This window comes from Armigeres subalbatus, chromosome 1 (assembly GCF_024139115.2).
Source record: "Armigeres subalbatus isolate Guangzhou_Male chromosome 1, GZ_Asu_2, whole genome shotgun sequence".
NCBI classification, from domain to species: Eukaryota; Metazoa; Arthropoda; class Insecta; order Diptera; family Culicidae; genus Armigeres; species Armigeres subalbatus.
In genome coordinates this window covers 296,099,568-296,122,411 of record NC_085139.1, presented here as the reverse complement: position 1 = coordinate 296,122,411, position 22,844 = coordinate 296,099,568, and the positions used below count along the sequence as shown (strand labels likewise).

General features: G+C 42.6%; 2 protein-coding genes across 3 annotated transcripts in view; one reads left to right on the top strand and one right to left on the bottom strand.

The window, feature by feature from the left end:
- The window catches only part of LOC134207766 (cytosolic purine 5'-nucleotidase), a 158,524-nt gene that overhangs the window by 34,961 nt on the left and 100,719 nt on the right, over positions 1–22,844 (top strand). The window lies entirely within an intron of this gene.
- LOC134219245 (uncharacterized) lies at positions 15,369–20,980 on the bottom strand. Its single transcript, XM_062697951.1, has 3 exons — positions 20,936–20,980; positions 19,082–20,336; positions 15,369–16,057 (listed from the first exon to the last, which is right to left on the bottom strand). Exons 1-3 carry the CDS (start codon positions 20,954–20,956, stop codon positions 15,369–15,371), a joined length of 1,965 nt encoding a protein of 654 aa, XP_062553935.1. The 5' UTR covers positions 20,957–20,980.

Below are 22,844 nucleotides of genomic sequence, written 5' to 3'. Positions count from 1 at the left end.
ATTCTCATCATTGCTTTGTGAAATCATGAAGTTTGAGGTGTCGCACGACCTGTTTTGACTTAAAATCGTAAATGTCCACTTATTCAGGGGAAAAGTGACTCCAACGGAATCTAAAATAATTCTGGAACCGTACTGTGGATAGCCTCGAAACAGGTATAAATAGAAAATTGGGATCCATCCGGATGGAATGCAACTTGTTGCGAAAAAAATCGGTCAAGAAATGCGATTTTTACAGCAGTTATATTTTTGAAAGCCCTTAAGGTCTGAGGGAAGGGTTTTCCGTTAAAAAAGCACGTGGTAGCACTCTCTGAGAGAGAAAATTGCCCAATTCAGCCCGCCAGAATGACGCTGTCAGTGTCGCCAAAATTATTTCATCATTATGCAGTTTACAATTCTCGCTTAACTTTTCAAAAGGACCTAAGTAACATTTTTTTCAAGAATTAATTTGAATACTACAAATCAATAGCTTTCACGTTGTTCTGTTGATTGCGCTCAGGCTATAGACATCCCTATCTAACTCCATTAGCCTAAAAATAGCCACCATGTCCCGGGCACAGTGTGCAGATAGACCGCTGTCAGTTGCATGAGATGTCAACAATCGTCAACAACACCAATGATTGTAGCTTGATACTTGAAAATATCCACAACCATAAAAGAGCAGGATTTAATTTCAAATTCTGCTCAAGCTTTTCGCGGTGGAATAAAAGACAAATTGTTGTTCTCCATGTAAGTAAAATCAAAATTGATCATGTAGATAAGTTTTGAATCAATTAAACTCATTAGTCATATTTAAATAATATTCCCGATTAAAGTTGAATATTGAAGAAAGCTGAATTTGGATGTTTTATGATGTTAAGCTTTTTTAGATTTGACGTACGTTGCTCGGCGTTGGTGTTGGTGTTGGCTACGCTAAACATGAGCTCTTAGCATAGGGCTGATTGCGCTATTCAAATTAATTCATGAATAAAATGTTACTTAGGTCCTTTTGAAAAGTTAAGCGAGAATTGCTTGAGAATTTGCCGTAAGAGGAGAACAAAAGGAATTGGCAACAATGGGGAAGAAATTTATCAGTCATGCAGCGGTTCGGCGAGAGAACAGCAGCAGCGCCGACCAATCACGTAATGAGAAAATCAAAATAAACAAACTCCAGCTGGTTTTGAAAAATGAAAACATGAGCCGTTTCTAGAACAACATTAGAAAATATCGCGAGAGGATTTTTGTACAAGGTTTCCACACAAGCTTTGGAAAGGATTTGGATGATAACAGTGGTGCTGATGTAAGTAAGACAAATAAGACAAATGAGACAAGTAAGACAAACAAGACAAAAAAGATAGATAAGACTAAGAAGAAAAATAAAGTAAGTTCCTCCGGGAATTCCTTCGGAAGTTCCTCCAGGAGTTCGTAGGGAAGTTCCTCCAGCAATTCCTTCGGAAGTTCCTCCAGGAATTGTCTTCGGAAGTTTCTCCAGGAATTGTCTTCGGAAGTTCCTCCAGGAATTGTCTTCGGAAGTTCCTCCAGGAATTGTCTTCGGAAGTTCCTCCAGGAATTCCTTCAGAAGTTCCTCCAGAAATTCCTCCGGAAGTTCCTCCAGGAATTCGTTCGGAAGTTTCTCCAGGAATTCCTTCGGAAGTTCCTACAGGAATAACTTTGGCAGTTCCTATAGGAATTCCTTCGGAAGTTACTACAGGCATTCCTTCGGAAGTTCCTCCAGGAATTTCTTCAGGAGTTCCTCCAGGAATTCATTCGGAAGTTCCTCCAGGAATTCGTTCAGAAGTTCCTTCAAGAATTCGTTCGGAAGTTCCTCCAGGAATTCGTTCGCAAGTTCCAACGCCTTCGGAAGTTCCTCCAGGAATTCGTTCGGAAGTTCCTCCAGGAATTCGTTCAGAAGTTCCTTCAAGAATTCGTCCGCAAGTTGCTCCAGGAATTCGGAAGTTACTCCGGGAATTCCTCCGGAAGTTCCTCCGGGAATTCCTCCGGAAGTTCATCCGGGAATTCCTCCGGAAGTTCCTCCGGGAATTCCTCTGAAAGTTCCTCCGGAAGCTCCTCCAGAAGTTCCTCCGGAAGTTCCTCCGGGAATTCCTCCGGAAGTTCCTCCGGGAATTCCTCCGGAAGTTCCTCCGGGAATTCCTCCGGAAGTTCCTCCGGGAATTCCTCCGGAAGTTCCTCCGGGAATTCCTCCGGAAGTTCCTCCGGGAATTCCTCCGGAAGCTCCTCCGGGAATTCCTCCGGAAGTTCCTCCGGGAATTCCTCTGGAAGTTCCTCCGGGAATTCCTCCGGAAGTTCCTCCATCAATTCCGCTGGAAGTTCCTCCAGGAATTCCTCCGGAAGTTCCTCCAGGAATTCGTTCAGAAGTTCCTTCAAGAATTCGTCCGCAAGTTGCTCCAGGAATTCGGAAGTTACTCCGGGAATTCCTCCGGGAATTCCTCCGGAACTTCCTCCGGGAATTCCTCCGGAAGTTCCTCCGGGAATTCCTCTGGAAGTTCCTCCGGGAATTTCTCGGGAAATTCCTCCAGGAATTCCTCCGGGAATTTCTCCGGAAGCTCCTCCGGGAGTACCTCCGGGAATTCCTCCGGAGGTTCCTCCAGGAATACCTCAGGAAGTTCCTCCGGGAATTCCTCAGGAAGTTCCTCCGGAAGTCCCTTCGGAAGTTCCTCCGGGAATTGCTCCGGAGGTTCCTCCAGGAATTCCTCCGGAAGTTCCTCCGGGAATTGCTCCGGAGGTTCCTCCAGGAATTCCTCAGGAAGTTCCTCCGGAAGTTCCTCCGGAAGTTCCTCCGGGAATTCCTCAGGAAGTTCCTCCGGAAGTTCCTCTGGAAGTCCCTTCGGAAGTTCCTCAGGAAGTTCCTTCGGAAATTCCTCTGGAAGTTCCTCCGGAATTCCTCCGGAAGTTCCTCCGGAATTCCTCCGGAAGTTCCTCCGGGAATTCCTCCGGAAGTTCCTCCGAATTCCTCCGAAGTTCCTCCGGAATTCCTCCGAAGTTCCTCCGGAATTCCTCCGGAAGTTCCTCCGGAATTCCTCCGGAAGTTCCTCCGGAATTCCTCCGAAGTTCCTCCGAATTCCTCCGGAATTCCTCCGGAAGTTCCTCCGGGAATTCCTCCGGAAGTTCCTCCGGGAATTCCTCCGAAGTTCCTCCGGAATTCCTCCGGAAGTTCCTCCGGAATTCCTCCGGAAGTTCCTCCGGAATTCCTCCGGAAGTTCCTCCGGGAATTCCTCCGAAGTTCCTCCGGAATTCCTCCGGAAGTTCCTCCGAATTCCTCCGGAAGTTCCTCCGGGAATTCCTCCGGAAGTTCCTCCGGGAATTCCTCCGGAAGTTCCTCCGGAATTCCTCCGGAAGTTCCTCCAGGAACTCCTACGGAAGCTCCTCCGGAAGTTCCTCCGGAAGTTCCTCCCGAAGTTCCCCCTGGAATTCCTCCGGAAGTTCCTCCGGAGGTTCCTCCGGAAGTTCCTTTGGAAGTTCCTCCGGAAGTTCCTCCGAATTCCTCCGAAGTTCCTCCGGAAGTTCCTCCGAAGTTCCTCCGGGAATTCCTCCGAAGTTCCTCCGGGAATTCCTCCGAAGTTCCTCCGGAATTCCTCCGGAAGTTCCTCCGGGAATTCCTCCGGAAGTTCCTCCGAATTCCTCCGGAAGTTCCTCCGGGAATTCCTCCGGAAGTTCCTCCGGAATTCCTCCGGAAGTTCCTCCAGAATTCCTCCGGAAGTTCCTCCGGAATTCCTCCGGAAGTTCCTCCGGGAATTCCTCCGAAGTTCCTCCGGGAATTCCTCCGGAAGTTCCTCCGAAGTTCCTCCGGAAGTTCCTGGGAATTCCTCCGGAAGTTCCTCCGAAGTTCCTCCGGGAATTCCTCCGGAAGTTCCTCCAGAAGTTCCTCCAGGAATTCCTCGGAAGTTCCTCCGGGAATTCCTCCGGAAGTTCCTCCGGGAATTCCTCCGGAAGTTCCTCCGGGAATTCCTCCGGAAGTTTCTCCGGGAATTCCTCCGGGAATTCCTCCGGAAGTTCCTCCGGGAATTCCTCCGGAAGTTCCTCCGGGAATTCCTCCGGAAGTTCCCCCAGGAATTCTCCGGGAATTCCTCCGGCAGTTCCTCCGGGAGGAATTCCCGGAGGAACTTCCGGAGGAATTCCCGGAGGAACTTCCGGAGGAATTCCCGGAGGAACTTCCGGAGGAATTCCTGAGGAACTTCCGGAGGAATTCCTGGAGGAACTTCCGGAGGAATTCTCGGAGGAACTTCCTCGGAAGGAATTCTGGAGGAACTTCCGGAGGAATTCCTGGAGGAACTTCCGGAGGAATTCCTGGAGGAACTTCCGGAGGAACTTCCTGGAGGAATTCTGGAGGAACTTCGGAGGAATTCCTGGGGGAACTTCCGGAGGAATTCCTGGAGAAACTTCCAGAGGAATTCCTGAAGTAACTTCCAGAGGAATTCCTGAAGGAACTTCCGGATAGTTCCTGGAGGAACTTCCAAGGAATTCCTGGAGAAGCTTCCCGAGGAGTTCCGGGAGGAGCTTCCGGAGGAATTCCTGGAGGAACTTCCGGAGGAATTCCTGGAGGAACTTCCGGAGGAATTCCTGGAGGAACTTCCGGAGGAATTCCTGGAGGAACTTCCGGAGGAACTTCCGGAGGAATTCCCGGAGGAACTTCCGGAGGAATTCCCGGAGGAATTCCCGGATGAACTTCCGGAGGAATTCCCGGAGGAACTTCCGGAGGAATTCCCGGAGGAACTTATATATATTTGGTATCCTCGTGTTCACAAATAGGAATACGCTTTGTTCTAGTGCCACGCTAGATACAAAGTTGACGGACTTTCTACCGGTTTCATCGCTCCTTTCCTTCCGTACGCCACAAGAAAATATGCTGTTGGCTGCTCTCCCGAAATGGTAACTTTTGTATGGAATTTAAAAAACTTGGTTGAAGCAAAAAGAGCTTCCTACAAAATTTATTGCGAAGACATATACTTTTTATTACATCAAAATGATCGTTGGAAAAATTCTAAACTTTTGTCAGTTGGGTTTTGTGAAATTCGGTTCCTTTGTGCCTCAAATCATCGGAGAGATGTACTGAGAAACGAAAATTTCAGTTGTACAATAGTTCAGTATTTAGAGCTTAATTCAAATTTAGGAAATAGTAGGTCCATGAAATTTTGTAGGAACATTCCTTGATAAATTTCAAAGAGATGGTCAGTTGGGATAAGCGAAATTCGTTCCCAATTCCGAGTTATAGACATTTTAGTACGAAAATAGCGCTCTACCACGAGAGAACTTCCTTCAGACCTTAAAAACAGACGTTGGGGACGGAAAGGTTAATTAAGGAAATGCATGGTTACATTTGTATCCATCTGCGAGCGTAGAATAGTTCGATTTCATTCACTCAAGTATTTTTTCACCTTTTGTATACGTTTCAATCGCTGAAGAAAAAAAGACGCACAGCATGCAAATATTTAAGTGCTGATTGCGTTTATTTTTCATTTCACCCTGAAGACCCATAAGGCTACCCATCAGATGTTTATGATGCCGAGCAAGAATCCCACCCGGTTTATTAGTTCGTACTACTGGGGGGCTTCCTTTTTTTGTCGTCATTTATCTGTTGTTTACTTCGACTAATTGAAAAAGTTGTTTCCCATACAATGGCTTCATTTAAAACGCGGAAAAAAATTCATAATACCAACCGTCGTCGCGGGTTGTCATGTTTCATTAAAATTGAATCAAGAGCACCGTCAGCGTCGAGCCGAAATCGCGCGAAAAAGTTAAAGGTACAAATTAATTAGTCATGTTTTGCCTCCATGAGGCATTCACGCGCGTACTGTGCTCATCATTTTTTACTCGCTGTTCGCTTTTCGTTTTTGCTTTAGTTTGCCAGATTTTAGTAACCCTTTTAACCCTTTCATGGTTGCGTGCACCCCACAGACGGTGCAACTAACTGCAATACGTTTGTCGAAGCGTTATGATCTAAAGAATTGATCAGCATTACAGAAAGTTAAATTATAGAAAGCTGTCCAACCAAAAGGTCATCTAATCTGATCGGTTTTTAAGTTCTAGTAATTTCTACAAATTTGTTTAAATTTATAAGAGATCAAACTTTTGATATATAAATCATATGTTAATATTATTTCCTATAAAATTTTCTATTGTAAAAAAATACCAACAATCATAATTTCCCTCTGATAATTATTTGTGAAAAAAGTACGACTGCGTGTCAGTCGTACCAAGCAACAAAGCCTCGCGTAGACGGATGTTAATGTAATATTGTAATGCAATCAAGATAAAAGAGCTCAACTTTTCCCGGGCTCCATCGCGGGGAAAAAGGGTCAACCGCTTCGCTCTTCCACATCCCCCGCCTCCGCATTGTCTTGTCCTGTAGTGTAAATTACGCCAGTCGACAACCAACAAAAGTGGGGTATCCTTCTTATCTCCGGTCGGCGTTGCTACAAACTGAATTAGCTTTAATAGCTTCCAAGCTGCAAGACCGAGCGCGGACGCCGTTTGCTTAAGATCTTGGTCCTATCCCTCTGCCCGAGTTGTTGTTGTGATTCGCAGAAGAGATGTGATGTGGGGCGTGAATTAATTACGGTTTGCGATGTGCATTTGCTGGACGCTAATTTGGGATAAATTTGTTAACTAGTTTTGATGAGTCCGTTTCAGAAGTTCAAAGAAACCTATGATAACAACAAATTTATGAGGAGAAAATACATTTTGATGTATTCAGGAGATAAGGTCATAATATATAAAGTGATAATTTATGAAAAGCCCGAACATTTATGCAAGAATGGTGTTGCAGGTAACTATTTGTTTGAATGTTGAAATTAGATTCCAAACCTTCCGATTTGATAAAAAAAATTAAACAATTTGCGCATTAATACATAAAATATACCTATTAGGATTTAAAAGATGTTTCACAATTCGATGGAAACTTCCACAAAATGAGTTCAGTGCATCGGTCATGGCCAACCCGGATGCATCCGAGTCTGACGGACGATGTTTATGTTTGTTTACACCATCGCCGCTCTTTCGATCCATTATTGTAATGTAATGCACAGCCCCCTGCCGAAATCAACAACCTGTCAGACTGGTTTTACGTATTTGGTTGCTGTCGGTTCCGCCGAGGTCACTTCGATACGTGCCCAAATGCACGACTCGCAATACGTGGCTGCATCTTTTCAGTTCGAATCGAATTCCAGACATTGTTCAGCCAATTTTGTTATCGGCGCTAATTCGAGCTTTGTTTTGTCAGCTGCTACTAAATCGATTGGTAAGCTGCACGCCTCGACGTCGACATGCATGGAAAACAAAAACGGCATAAATAGGCTGGAATTGCAAGACATTTACGATGTTGAAACGATCGACTGATTGGAAGCTGTGTACCTACAACGTGGTTTGAGAAGTTCAAGGCGCAAATTTAACGAGACGAGAAATCTATCTGGATTTGGAAAATGTTTAAACATTGTATTGTAATGTATAGTTACGAACTAGACTTGGAATTGATTTGAAACAAATTCGAATCAATATTAGATTTATATTGGAATAAGTTTTACTTTCGATTGCATTTGGATTAAATTTTGCATTGATTGTGACTTCAATGGAATTTGATAGATTGAAATAGGATTTTTAATGGATTAAAAATGGATTCGGGTTGGATTTAGATTAAATTTGAATTGCATTTGGATTGGATACGGTTATGGATTACCTTTGCGTAGAATTTGGATTTGAAATGGATCAGATTAGAATTTTATTTTGATTACAGATTGATTAAATTTGTATTGGATTTTGACAGGATTGAATTTGGATTGGAATTGGATTCGGATTGTATTTGGATTAGATTTAAATTTGATTTGAATTGGATTTGGATTGGATTGGAATTGGATTCGGATTGTATTTGGATTTGGATCGGATTTGCATTGGATTTGGATTTTATTTGGATTTGGAATGGATTTGGATTGGATTTGGGTTGGATTTGGATTGGATTTGGATTGGATTTGGATTTGGATTGGATTTGGATTTGTATTTGGATTTGAATTTGGATTGGATTTGAATTGGATTTGGATTGGATTTGGATTGGATTTGGATTGGATTTGGATTGGATTTGTATTTGATTTGGATTGAATTTGAATTGGATTTGGATTTGGCTTGAACTTGTATTGGATTTGAATTGGATTTGGATTGGATTTTGATTGAATTTGGATTTGATTGAAATTGGTTTCAGATTGTATTTGGATTGGATTTGGATCGGATTTGCATTGGATTTGGATGGGATTTTATTTGGAATGGATTTGGATTGGATTTGGATTGGATCTGGATTGGATTTGGATTGGATTTGGATTGGATTTGGATTGGATTTGGATTGGATTTGGATTGGGTTTGGATTGGATTTGGATTGGATTTGGATTTGATTTGGATTGGATTGGGATTGGATTTGAATTTGGAGTGGATTTGGATTGGATTTGGATTGGATTTGGATTGGATTTTGATTAGACTTTGATGGGATTTGAATTGGATTTGGATTTTATTGAAATTGGATTCGGATTGTATTTGGATTGAATTTGGATTGGATTTGGATCGGATTTGGATTGGATTTGGATTTGATTTGGATTGGATTGGGATTGGATTTGAATTTGGAGTGGATTTGGATTGGATGTGGTTTGGACTTGGATTGGATTTGGATTTGTATTTGATTTGGATTGAATTTGAATTGGATTTGGATTTGGCTTGAACTTGTATTGGATTTGAATTGGATTTGAATTGGATTTGGATTGGATTTTGATTGAATTTGGATTGGATTGAAATTGGTTTCAGATTGTATTTGGATTGGATTTGGATCGGATTTGCATTGGATTTGGATGGGATTTTATTTGGAATGGATTTGGATTGGATCTGGATTGGATTTGGATTGGATTTGGATGGGATTTTAATTGGAATGGGTTTGGATTGGATATGGATTGGATCTGGATTGGATTTGGATTTAGATTTTGATTGGATTCGGATTGAATTTGGATTTGGTTTGGATTTTAATTGGATTTGGATTGGATTTGGATTGGATTTGGATTGGATTTGGATTGGATTTGTATTTGATTTGGATTGAATTTGAATTGGATTTGGATTTGGCTTGAACTTGTATTGGATTTGAATTGGATTTGGATTGGATTTTGATTGAATTTGGATTTGATTGAAATTGGTTTCAGATTGTATTTGGATTGGATTTGGATCGGACTTGCATTGGATTTGGATGGGATTTTATTTGGAATGGATTTGGATTGAATTTGGATTGGATTTGGATTGGATTTGAATTGGGTTTGGATTGGATTTGGATTGGATTTGGATTTGGATTGGATTTGGATTGGATTTGGATTTTGAACTGGATTTTGAATTGGATTTGGATTGGATATAGATTGGATTTAAATTGGATTTGGATTGGATTGGATTTGGATTGGGTTTGGATTGGATCTGGATCGATTTTGAATTTGTTTTGTAATGGAGTTGGATTGGATTAGGTTTTGGATTGGATTTGATTTGGATTATTTTTTATTTGGATTGGATTGGGATTAGATTGGATCGGATTTGGATTGTATTTGGGTTGTGTTTTGATTGGATTTGGATAGGATTTGGATTGGATTTGGATTGAGATTTTGATTGGATTCGGTTGGGATTTCTATTTGGTTTGGATTTGGATTAGATTTGGACTGGATTTGGATCGGATTTGGATTGGATTTGTATTTGATTTGGATTGAATTTGAATTGGATTTGGATTTGGCTTGAAATTGTATTGGATTTGAATTGGATTTGGATTGGATTTTGATTGAATTTGTATTTGATTGAAATTGGTTTCAGATTGTATTTGGATTGGATTTGGATCGGACTTGCATTGGATTTGGATGGGATTTTATTTGGATTGGATTTGGATTGGATTTGGATTGGATTTGGATTGGATTTGGATTGGATTTGGATTGGATTTGGATTGGATTTGGATTGGATTTGGATTGGGTTTGGATTGGATTTGGATTGGATTTGGATTTGGATTGGATTTGGATTGGATTTGGATTGGATTTGGATTTTGAACTGGATTTTGAATTGGATTTGGATTGGATATAGATTGGATTTAAATTGGATTTGGATTGGATTGGATTTGGATTGGGTTTGGATTGGATCTGGATCGATTTTGAATTTGTTTTGTAATGGATTTGGATTGGATTAGGTTTTGGATTGGATTTGATTTGGATTATTTTTTATTTGGATTGGATTGGGATTAGATTGGATCGGATTTGGATTGTATTTGGGTTGTGTTTTGATTGGATTTGGATCGGATTTGGATTGGATTTGGATTGAGATTTTGATTGGATTCGGTTTGGATTTCTATTTGGTTTGGATTTGGATTAGATTTGGACTGGATTTGGATCGGATTTGGATTGGATTTGGATTTAGATTTTGATTGGATTCGGATTGGATTTGTATTTGGTTTGATTGGTTTTGGATTGGATTTGGATTAGATTTGAATTGGATTTAAATTGGATTTTGATTGGATTTGGATTGGATTCGGATTGTATTTGGATTTGGATTGGATTTTATTTGGATTTGGAATGGATTTGGATTGGATTTGGATTGGATTTGGATTGGATTTGGATTGGATTTTGAAAGCCCTGAGCTTCCCCTCATACAATTCACCCCGGCAGGGCGGCCTAGAGCAGGGTACTCCCACTTCCCTTCGAATTTCGGATGGACAAAATGAGCAAAAAGAAGAAATATTCCAAATTAAAAACCTTATATTCTATTCTGACCTCTTGCTCCCCCTCGCTACGGCACTGGTCGACTCACTGCTCTCGTTGGGGGCCCCTTCGTCGACAGCAATACAGCAGCAGCAGGCAAACTGGTCTCTCGCTTTCTTCTTCCGTCCTTTCTTCTTCGGTTCTTCTTCTTCTTCGCTCTTCCTTCTTCTTCTTCTTCTCCTTCTTCACTTTCTCACTCTCGGGCTTTACAGACTGCCACGGCAGCCGTCCTTTACTTTTAGCTAGGGGGAAGAGCAAGCTCTTTTGTCGGATCCCCCCTAGCGACGCTGGTGTAAAATCACCGAACCTGCCTATTCGCCGTAGACGGTCCAAGTAGTGACCGCAGTTCACTACTACAGGTGGTACGCCCCTTTGTACGCACCTGTCTTCGCTCTCTTTGGCTGTTAACTGTGAGGGCGAGGAACTCTATTGACTGAGCCCCACAGTGAGAACGGCGGGTGTTTTGGGGATCTTTGACTTTACCGCTGGGAAGCGAGACACTCCGTTACGATGGGCTGCCTAGTATGGCGGCGATCCTACACCTAATGCACTGCACTAACACAGCACTTTTCTTCGTTCCCGAACCGGCACTTCTCGGGGGAACCACTTTTCCACTCCCGACTATGCTGGGACTTAGTTAGCCAGCTAAACGCGCACCACGGATGGATATCCGGCACCAAAACTCCGAGTCAAAACTAGCGGGTTGTCAAAACGCGTGCGATCGTCTTCGCGGTTCGTAACTCTCCTCTTTTCACGTCATCGACCAGCCCAAAACAAATCATCGCCATCGCTCCTGCCACCGTGCTCGGCTGTTATGCTGCTTATGTTTGAGCGCCGCTTTTAGGCCTACGGGAGGAGCTCTGGCGCTAACTTTATTTAAAAACTTATTTAAACAAGCACTATAATTTAAATTCAACAAAACAAAACCCTATACAAAACAATGTGAACAAAATTTAATTCAAAAACAAACAAATTAAAATATTCACAATCCACAGTGGTGGTGTATGTTGCCATATCAAAATAAAACAAAAGCATAATGGGTAGCCAGTTAAAACGACACCAAACTACCCAAAATACACTCAGCGACAAGACTAAACGAAACGGGTTAATTGTAACTCGCAGGTTACAATCTCGCCCACACCGAGGAGAAAAAAAATGGCAACATTTTTTTACTAACTCTAACACCTAACACCGATAACAATGATGATAAATAACGAATTAAAATAGAATAAATAAAAATATGGGGAAAATAAACAAGAAAAATAATAAATCTGCCTAACCTACCGAAAAAAGACAGCTTCCACAATTTTGAACAAAATATATTACAATTTCACAATTAGGTATACGACCGAACAAAGACATCTTAAATCGGTACATCGTCTCTTCCAATATAGTCTGCTGACCAGGACTGGGACTCGCCCTTGGGCGACATCAGTCCACCATTGACACTTTCGAGTAGCAATAAAAGAGCTAAGATCTTCCCGATTAGTTTTCTCGACACGTGATCCATCCTGGATTCCTAAAACTCTGCTAGCCTCCGGTCAAGGATTGTTCAACATAGCAGTGGAACGGTTGTCGCGGCATTATAAATTTTCCATCATTTCACTTTTTTGCGACTGTCCAGTATTCCTGTCCTTACGGTATTCATACTTCCTTAAACAGCTGGGGTTCTGATTCCATCCACATTCATTCAAAGTGTATCACTCTCTCATCTCACTCACTGGCCGTACACTTGCACACGATCCACTAGACATTTGAACGAACCCCGCAATTTCACAACACACTCATACTTTACATTCAAACATTTTCTTTCAGTTACACTCATTCATTCACGCATATCATTCGTAACCACACAAAATACCAAAATAAACGGACAATAGGGACGCAAGACTTATGGCCTTTTCGCATCAACTGTTCCCAATTATGAGAACAATTGAGCTAGACCTGACGGGACAACTAGTCAATTGCGTATCGATTCCAAAAGGAATCAACAGAATTTCCCTAATACTAACGGACAAGTAACGACGAAGTAAAAATAAAATAAATAAATAAATTAGAAAACATTTAACATGTTGCCATCATTGCGCTGGAATATAACTGGAAGATTTTTCTTAGTGTTTTTGCGCAACATAAATGACCAACCCGAATGGATCGAAACAATCATTGAACGCACTTCGCACACTCACAGAAGTGAGAAAACAACAGATGATTGTTTTTATGACATCGCCGAATGCGAATGATGCTGAAGCGATTGGTAAATGTAAACATAAACAATCCAGCCGACCCGTCGCGATCGTTGCGACTGTGATTGTAATAATCATTCGTTTATCGCGGATTCTGGTGGTTTCTGCGGATAGAGACCATCATCGGGCAAGTGTTTAAGGCCTTCCACGGTGGAAGAAAGTGTTTTTAAAAATGTTAACCCCTCAAAGAGAGGGTTTCAAGGTGATTTTACCCCGACGAAGTGGGGTTTTATGGGTGTTCATCCCGTCGAGAGGATTGTGTATGTGTTTTCTTGCCTTGCCTTGCTAACAGCTAGAAAGTGACTACTGCGGCGTATGTAGTAAGGGGCAGATTTTTAACCCCGACGGGAAAATGTTTAACTGCTTTAAAAAGCAGCAGTGTTTTTTGTGTCTTCCACCGCGGAATATTTGAGGTTTTGGGGTACAAGTGCCCGAATAAAATATATGTTGTGGTGTTTCCCATCGAAATGGGATTTGTGTTCCTCCCACTGGGAGTGTTGTTGTGCGGCAAGTGGCTAAATGTTTTGCCTTGCCTTAAACGTTGTCAAGGCTTTCGAAGCCGATTGCTGTTGGACTCGACTCCAAACGGAAGAAGAGGATTGCCAACGTGAAGATGAATGCGATTTGTGTCCTCGAACCCATCGTACTTCGGAAGCTCCCAAGTGAACGACCACATGAAGTCGATGTATTGGATCCGAGGCACAAATAATGCTTTAGTTCCACGTTGGCTGGATGAGTATAGCAGACCCAGGAAAATCTTGGAGTCTTATTTGCAGGTCATTTGTGGTCGAAAAATGTTCAAGCCATCAAATGCCTACTCAAAACTGAAAATTGCCTAACGGCTGAAAAAACAGCAGTCTCGTTGTACCAATGGACAAATTTTATTGAGAAAATGAGGATGTATTACGAAGAATTGGTACAGTTCGGGATTTGGGAAAATTATTTTTGAAGAGGGATTGGCCATTCAACACTTTTAGTTGGACCTGATCTCATTTTGCAAGCAATAAGGGCAATTGGTGGCGTCAAATCCTTTGAATCCACATACGATGCAAAATACTTGCTTGGGTTTCGAACACTTCTCGTGATCGTGGCCTTTTGCCCCACAGTTGTAACAAACTCCCAGTTGTGGCCGGTGTTTGTCCACGAGGGCACTCAGGCACATTGCACCGTCTTGCGACGTAGGGATTCTAGGACTTGTTCCAGTTTTCTCACGAATAGCTCTTCGAATTTGACCACCATTGTCGTTGAAACGACGTGGTGGCGATTTGTTTCGTGTGGGAGAGGCCGGAGGGCTATCTCTTTTATAGAACACCCTGGGTTTGTACCCCTTTCCGTTAGCACTCTGTTGCTGCTGCCGCTGGCTCTGTGGAGAACCATTGAAAACAGGCTGACTTGAAATAGCAGATACTTCTTTGGAGCTCCCAAATACTTTTTGGTAAATGGGAGTCTTTGAAGCATCTATTGTTTTACCGATGAGCATCAACTCGGACAATGTGTTCACTGGTTTGAACAAGAGGACTTGTTTATAGTCCGTTCGCATGTTCCGCTTAAGAAGGTCAAGCTTGTCAGTAAGACCCAGTGGTGTGGACATAGCACGGAAGATCTTCTCCATCGCAAGATAGAAATCTTGGAAGGTCTCATTCCGATACTGGCGACGCTGAGATGCCTTCATCTTTAGCGCGGCGTCAAGTTCCGGGTGAACAAAGTTCGCCCTCAGCTCACACACCAAATGGTTCCAGTTATAGAACCGTTTCTGGGATCGCATAGCTTGAAACCAAGCTAGCGCGTTCCCAGTGAACAAATGCATTGCCGAGTTGAACAATTCTGCTTCGGCAATCTGTTCTGATTCTGCGTAATGGTGGACTGTTTCCAAGAATTCGTTCAGCCCTGTGCCTTCATCATTCCCAGCATATTTTTTAATGTTCCAATCGGCCACCCGTTGGGGCCGACGATAGTAACCGGTAATTTCTACCGATCTGGTACTCTCCGCCTGACGCGGAACTGCGAAGCCTGGGATGGAAGGCTGGAAAATATTTTGCGGCTGATACGCCGGCTGGGGCTTTTCAAAAATCTTGGAATAATCCGCCATACCAGGAGCAGACAGCTTTGGTTGTTTCGGCATTCGTAAGTCCTGTGCGGGAATCGAAAGACGTCTCCGCAAATCTTCTGAAATACCCAACCCTTCTAACGTTGGCTGTTGAATCTCAGGCAAATCCGGCAGATCAGGACTCTCTCTAAAGTGAATATCCTCTGTATCCACCGGCAAACTATTGAAGTTTACGTTAGGAATGTTTTTTTTAATCATGCCCTGTAATTCAGAAACCGTATCGTGAAGTGCTTGAACTTCACGATACGTTTTGGAGTTCAGAAGCAATCGTGCTGATAGACGCTAGACCGGTACCGAGTTTTTCATGGCAGCTTCGAGAGAATCCGTTCTCGCTGAGTTGCGGGACTCGTTGACCTTAATCTGCTGTTGCGTCTTTTGAATTTCCGCCCTTATTTCAAATAAGACACCGAGAATTTCTTCCCCAGCCACCTGATTTACCACAACATCGGTTGAGGGTTTGCTATACAGGACCGGAATATTGTCGTTCCTTTCCGCAGGTTGGGTTTGCAAATCCTCATCATCATCCTCAGTGTCTTCTTCAACGGCCGTGAGAGGAGGCGGAGCACTATTTGCGAAGTGGTAGCTGTGGAGAGCTACCACATCGTCCAACAAATCAATAAATGCTTCATTGCCTTCTCCCACGGCGTAGTTTTTTACGATTTGGAGCCGAGCACCCAAGTGAAGCAACCTGCTTCGAAAAACCTCTTTATTCGGACACCTGTACCCCAAATCCTCCTTGATGGACTCAAACTTGCCACGACATATACCCAAATCAACTTCAACATCTCCTTTGAAGGAGCGAACCACAGGATCAGAGGCCTGCAGCTCGCTGGCCAACAGCCCACGCAAACGACGACGCCTTTTGGTGTATGATTGATCCGATTCGGGAGGGATGACAACACTGCGAGAGTTCAACTCAAAGTCGATCTCGTCTTGTTCGAGATGATCGGCTCGCAAATGTGTAGAGACGTCTACTCGGGTCTGAGGTAAAGTATTGAATGAATCATTTATTGGCCTGCTCTTAATTAGTTACCTACATAAGTCAAGTGTTGCTTAGATCCTACATTCCCTCCTTACGTTTTATGGAAAATGAATTTTATTATGCTAAAGTTTGTATTCTGATAAGTATACGGGTAAATGTTTCGGTCTCTTGCTGGTAGCTCTAAGAGGTCCTCCGGAGCGCTTGCCATCCTTGATTGGTACGGTTTGTTCAGCCGTCATTGATGGTTGGTTTGTTGAAGCCTGCTGCATTGTTTGATTGCAATTGTTATAAGATGAGTCTGCCAGATTTGTAGAATCGATACCGTACCCCCGGGGATTGTAAAATAGTTTTCTGAAAATATTCCTGAAACGAAACTTATGTCTATAGAATAAATGTATTTCTTACCCGAATCGCTCCCAATAGCGAGCATAGGGTTTGCATTTAGAATCCGCTTGGTATGATTGACGTGGCGATTAAAAATCACTCCGCTTTTAATATTTTTTAGTTGAAGACGTGTACCTTTACGTTGTATCACGAGGTATTGATCTGAGTTGAACGTTGTTGTTAATTTATTCTTTTTTATAAAATTTTTCACAATCACATAATCTCCTACATCGATATTATTCGGTTTCGCATTGCGTTTCAAGTTTGCATACACTCTACCCTTTTCTTTGAATTTCTCATCATTATGTCTTGCTTCAGAGATGTCGACTGGCTTAGAGTTTCCTGGTAATTTGTCTCGAATGTTCCATCCAAAAAGCAATTCTGACGGCGAATGTCTTGTGATACTATGAGGAGTTGCTCGATAAGAGTGGAGGAAATCTTGTAAATCGTTGCGCCAGTTTCGTCCCATGGTACAACTTATCTTGAGTGTTTTCAACAGCGTTCGATTTTGTCTTTCGACTAATCCATTTTGAAAAGCGGCATACGGTACAGTGTGTTTAATATTGATTGCGTTTGTTGTACAAAAATGAGAAAATTCAGCCGAGACAACCGGTTGACCATTGTCACAAACAATTTCAGATGGATATCCAAATCTTGCGAAAATTTCTCTCATCTTGGTAATTGTTACTTTTGCTGTCATACATGTTTGAACAGTAACTTCGACATAACGTGAAAAGTAATCTGTGATAACGAGCAAATGATAACCGCCTGGAATTTCCATGAAATCTGCTGCTATCTTTTCCCACGGTTTGTCAGGCATCTCAGTCCTTGTTATCGGAAGTGTGTCAGGTATTGATACAAGTGCACATCCTGTACAGGATTGTACGAAATTTTCCACCATAGAGTCCATTCTTGTCCACCAAACCATTGATCATAATCGACGTTACATTGCCGAAATTCCAAGATGAGGTTCGTGAGCCAGATGCAAAATTCGGTTCTGGAGAATTCGTGGGATTACAATGCGCTGGTCTTTCATCAAAACATTTCCATCAGTCGTCAAACAGTTTGCCAGTTTAGAATATCGTGATAAGGTTTTAGGCCACCGTCGAGCGGGGTATGGTAGCCATTTGATGAGTTCCTTTAGTTCTTCATCTGAACCGGTGGCAGTCGTTATTTCATCGAGTGTTATTGCTATTGGACATACATCGCTAGCAAACATTCGTATGATCCGTTCAGATTCTTCGTCGAAGCTCGGGTTATTATTTGGTACAGATTGGCATAATCGTGATAGAGGATCAGCAATATTGTTTTTACCAGGGCGGTATAAAACTTCGAAATCATAGGACATCAAGCGTAACTTCCATCGTTCAATTCTTGGGGATGGTTTAAGTCGGTCTCCAAAAATCACCGTTAGTGGCTTGTGATCAGTGACTAGGTGAAAGAATTTCCCGTAAAGATAATAGTGAAACTTTTCACATGCCCAAACTAGCGCTAATGCTCCACGTTCAGTTTGAGCATATTTTTGTTCTGTTGGTGTTAAAGTTTTTGATGCGTAACATAAAATACGATTTTCGTTGTCTTTTCCCTTTTGAACTAATACGGCTCCGAGTCCCACGGGGCTCCCGTCGGCAATAACAAAAGGTTTCATCGTTAACGTCATAATAGGCGAGGGTGTTCTTGTTCATGAGTAATGTTTTAATTTGATTAAAAGCTTGTTGATGAATAGGTTTCCAATCGAAGACAACTCCTTTCCGTGTGAGTTGGTTCAAAGGATAGGTAATGGTTGCCAAATTTGGAACGTGTCGGTGAACGAAGTTTACCAAACCAAGGAAGCTTCGAACCATCTCCGCAGTTTTGGGGGGCTGCATTTTTTTCTATTGCTTCTAGTTTATCACGTGAAATGGAGATTCCTTGTGCGGAGATGTGGTATTCCAAGAAATCAATTTGTGGTACACAAGAGACAATTTTGTCGGTGTTCAAAAGAATATTGTGCTGTTTTAACCGGTTGTATACAATCAGCGTCCGTTCATGTAGCTCAGATTCGTTTTCGGCGGGTATTAATATGTCATCAATGAATACTATAAGCCAAGGAAGATCAGCGAAAATAGTTTCCATGACTTTTTGGAATAGTTCCGGGGCGGCAGAAAGTCCAAACATGAGCCTTTTATAACGATAAAGACCCAAGGGAGAAATAAATGTGGTGATGTAGCGGCAATCTTCTCTAAGGAGAACTTGATGGAAAGCTTGCCGAACATCAAGTTTAGTGAATAATTGATTACCACCTATCTTTTTCGTAATTTGTTCTAGTGTTGGGAGCGGATGAACTTCTCTTATTATGGCCTTGTTGGCCTCCCGGAGGTCAACGATGATTTGGATCTCACCAGAGCTTTTTTGCTTAACCCGCATCGGTGAAACCCATTCTGATGCTTCACTAACGCGCTCGATAATGTCTAGCTTTTCTAAGCTTTTAAGTTTTGTCAAAGTCATTTCTTCAAGCGGAAATGGTATGCGACGTAAGCTTTGGCGGACTGGAGGAACTTTTTTGTCAATTTTTATATTTGCAACAATGCCTGAGCATAAATGGAATTCAGAATTGGTTTATTCAAGTTTCAATTAAATTGTTACTTACCTGTAATATGTGGAAATGTTTCTTTGTCAACTGTCCGCAAAAATTTGATCAATCCAAGTTTTATTGCTGTATCACCCGAGAGAAGTGAACAATTGCCGCTCTGGATTACGTATAACGTAGTTTCGATGGTTTTCCCGTCAACCGCAACAGTCGAGTCAACTTCGCCTAGGATCTTCAACGGTGTGTTCGAGCCATATGCTTTGAATACTTTTGTGCTTCCTCTTCGAATAGAGTATGCGTCAAATCCAGTTTGTTTTGTCTTGATCCAGTCCGTTTCGCTCAAGACATCCTCATCTGCTCCAGTGTCGATCACAAATTGAACCCAGACTCCTCCGACTGATACTGATATTTGGTTTCCCTTAGTGCCGAGGTGAAAAAGATCCACCACATCTTGTGTTATGTTTCCGCTGCCGCTAGATACTTCTCGTACGAATCTCTTGGCTTTCTGATGAGCTTCGAAATGGGGTGGTTGTGCTAGTTGTTTGACTGGCTTTCTTCGTTTCAGGAAGCAACATCGAGAGAAATGCCCTCGTTGCCCACAGCTTCTGCATTCCAGTTCTCTGGCCGGGCACGATGAACTTTTCGGATCGTGTCTTCCATTGCATCGAAAACATCTGAAACGCCGAGGTCCACCGGGTCGAGAGCGTAACTTCAAAACCATATCTTCATTCTTCTCTGGCTCAGTAATACTGATTGCTTGTAGAGTACCAGCTTCATTCCGGTTATCCAATTCACTCATCTGCATTTGAACTGACTCGTGGGTGCGACCAATTTTAAGAATCTCCTCGAATTTGTAATCCTTCTCCAGACATTTACGCTTCAGGTTCTTGTCCGCCGTGGTGGTTATTATTTGATCCACCACCATGCTTTCTAGTTGGTCTCCATAGTCGCAGAAGGCTGCTTGTCGTTTCAGACGGTTGACAAACGTGTCAAACTTTTCACCGGCTGTTGGTTTCATTTCGCGAAATTTCTGGCGCTCATATGTTTTTGATAGTTTTGGTATGAAATAATCATCCAGGATTGACATCGCAACGTGATAACGGTTGTCCACAGCGTGTTTTTCATCGACTTCAACTTGTTTCACTACATTTCGGATATCGGGTCCACCGAACATCATAAGGGTTTTGAATTTCGCTTCTTGATCGTCCACATCTTTCCATGCCAGATAAGCCTCAAACTGTTCACGCCATTTTTCCCAACGTGCAGAGACTGGTCCCTCAGCTTCCTCGAGGAACGGCGGAATCAGTTGGTTGACCTAAAATATGATATATTTGAAGAATTCTACGAATGTTTTTTTTTCCGCATGTGTACATAAAGACGTATATGAAGTACATTCAGCTCAAAACGTATCATTCTGCGTACTTCATCCCAAACGTATGGGTTCCGCATTACCTTGGATTTTAAATCTTTCAATGTTGGATTCCGCTATGAAATATCATATTTTCCTGCGTACTCTTGTCCACACATCAAATTCCGCACTCGACAGATATTAACACTGTTTCTGCGTACTGCATCCCGATACGTTGGGTTACACATGATCGTTTTATTTTTTTCTCTCTCTGCGTACTTCATACCGTTGTTATGGTTTCCGCGAACTTATTACTTTTCCTAACAATCACCGGGTCTTACGTCAACAGTAGACAAACTGCAAGAAACATCCCTAAGTGATTCCGTTACCCTGAAGTTTCTAATCCCGGGTCGTATATTTTACAGAAATCTGATATCATGTTCCGGAATTCCGGGTAAATTCATCCCTAAGAAGTTCCATACATGATACAATCAGGATTATCTGTACGCATATACGTTCCATCCCTAAGGAAATTAGAACTTTTTTTTTCTTTGCGGTTGACTTACCATAGGCCACGCCATCTTCATAAATCGGAATAGAATTTTCCAGGAAGCGTTCGAATTGATTTAAGCCTTTTCTACTTTTATCCTCGTCGCCAAAATGTAGAGACGTCTACTCGGGTCTGAGGTAAAGTATTGAATGAATCATTTATTGGCCTGCTCTTAATTAGTTACCTACATAAGTCAAGTGTTGCTTAGATCCTACAAAATGGAAGTACGCGACGTTGAATTCTCCCAACGTCAACACGTTGAGCACCATTTTGACGAAAGAGGACACAAATCTTTAAAATATGTACGGTTTCAAAACTTGACCAACTGTTCGATGAAGTATGAATACGGTAAGGTACTTATTTTCACTCACTAACGGTTCCCAATGATTTTAGGTCACCAAAATGCTTCACGTGCCACCCTAAACCGCTCGAAAGAATTGGCGATCCCGCCCCTGGAACTTTGCAAATCTACTCGTGCCAAATCGTTCAACAGACGGGACGAATAACCGATTTAGAAACACAAATATAATACAAACAATATAAAATTTTATAAACGGTCACGCGATTGTGGAAAAAGTCCCCACCACTGTGTTTATTCCACCCAAAATCCGAATTTTGGTGGAAGTACCCCTCGCTCAGGAAGAAAATATCGTAAATATTTTCTGCAAAATTACGTTGGGCGCCAATTGAAAGCCCTGAGCTTCCCCTCATACAATTCACCCCGGCAGGGCGGCCTAGAAACAGGGTACTCCCACTTCCCTTCGAATTTCGGATGGACAAAATGAGCAAAAAGAAGAAATATTCCAAATTAAAAACCTTATATTCTATTCTGACCTCTTGCTCCCCCTCGCTACGGCACTGGTCGACTCACTGCTCTCGTTGGGGGCCCCTTCGTCGACAGCAATACAGCAGCAGCAGGCAAACTGGTCTCTCGCTTTCTTCTTCCGTCCTTTCTTCTTCGGTTCTTCTTCTTCTTCGCTCTTCCTTCTTCTTCTTCTTCTCCTTCTTCACTTTCTCACTCTCGGGCTTTACAGACTGCCACGGCAGCCGTCCTTTACTTTTAGCTAGGGGGAAGAGCAAGCTCTTTTGTCGGATCCCCCCTAGCGACGCTGGTGTAAAATCACCGAACCTGCCTATTCGCCGTAGACGGTCCAAGTAGTGACCGCAGTTCACTACTACAGGTGGTACGCCCCTTTGTACGCACCTGTCTTCGCTCTCTTTGGCTGTTAACTGTGAGGGCGAGGAACTCTATTGACTGAGCCCCCACAGTGAGAACGGCGGGTGTTTTGGGGATCTTTGACTTTACCGCTGGGAAGCGAAACACTCCTTTACGATGAGCTTCCCAGTATGGCGGCGATCCTACACCCTAATGCACTGCACTAACACAGCACTTTTCTTCGTTCCCGAACCGGCACTTCTCGGGGGAACCACTTTTCCACTCCCGACTATGCTGGGACTTAGTTAGCCAGCTAAACGCGCACCACGGATGGATATCCGGCACCAAAACTCCGAGTCAAAACTAGCGGGTTGTCAAAACGCGTGCGATCGTCTTCGCGGTTCGTAACTCTCCTCTTTTCACGTCATCGACCAGCCCAAAACAAATCATCGCCATCGCTCCTGCCACCGTGCTCGGCTGTTATGCTGCTTATGTTTGAGCGCCGCTTTTAGGCCTACGGGAGGAGCTCTGGCGCTAACTTTATTTAAAAACTTATTTAAACAAGCACTATAATTTAAATTCAACAAAACAAAACCCTATACAAAACAATGTGAACAAAATTTAATTCAAAAACAAACAAATTAAAATATTCACAATCCACAGTGGTGGTGTATGTTGCCATATCAAAATAAAACAAAAGCATAATGGGTAGCCAGTTAAAACGACACCAAACTACCCAAAATACACTCAGCGACAAGACTAAACGAAA

Bases quoted from the DNA above. Each gene is read 5' to 3' on its own strand.
- LOC134219245 (XM_062697951.1), bottom strand. From the start codon at position 20,956: ATGAAGATGGCGTGGCCTATG. The intron at 20,337-20,935 runs GTAAGTCAACCG...ATCATATTTTAG, and splicing joins TGAAGATGGCGTGGCCTATG to GTCAACCAACTGATTCCGCC. The intron at 16,058-19,081 runs GTAAGTAACAAT...AGACCCGAGTAG, and splicing joins AACATTTCCACATATTACAG to ACGTCTCTACACATTTGCGA.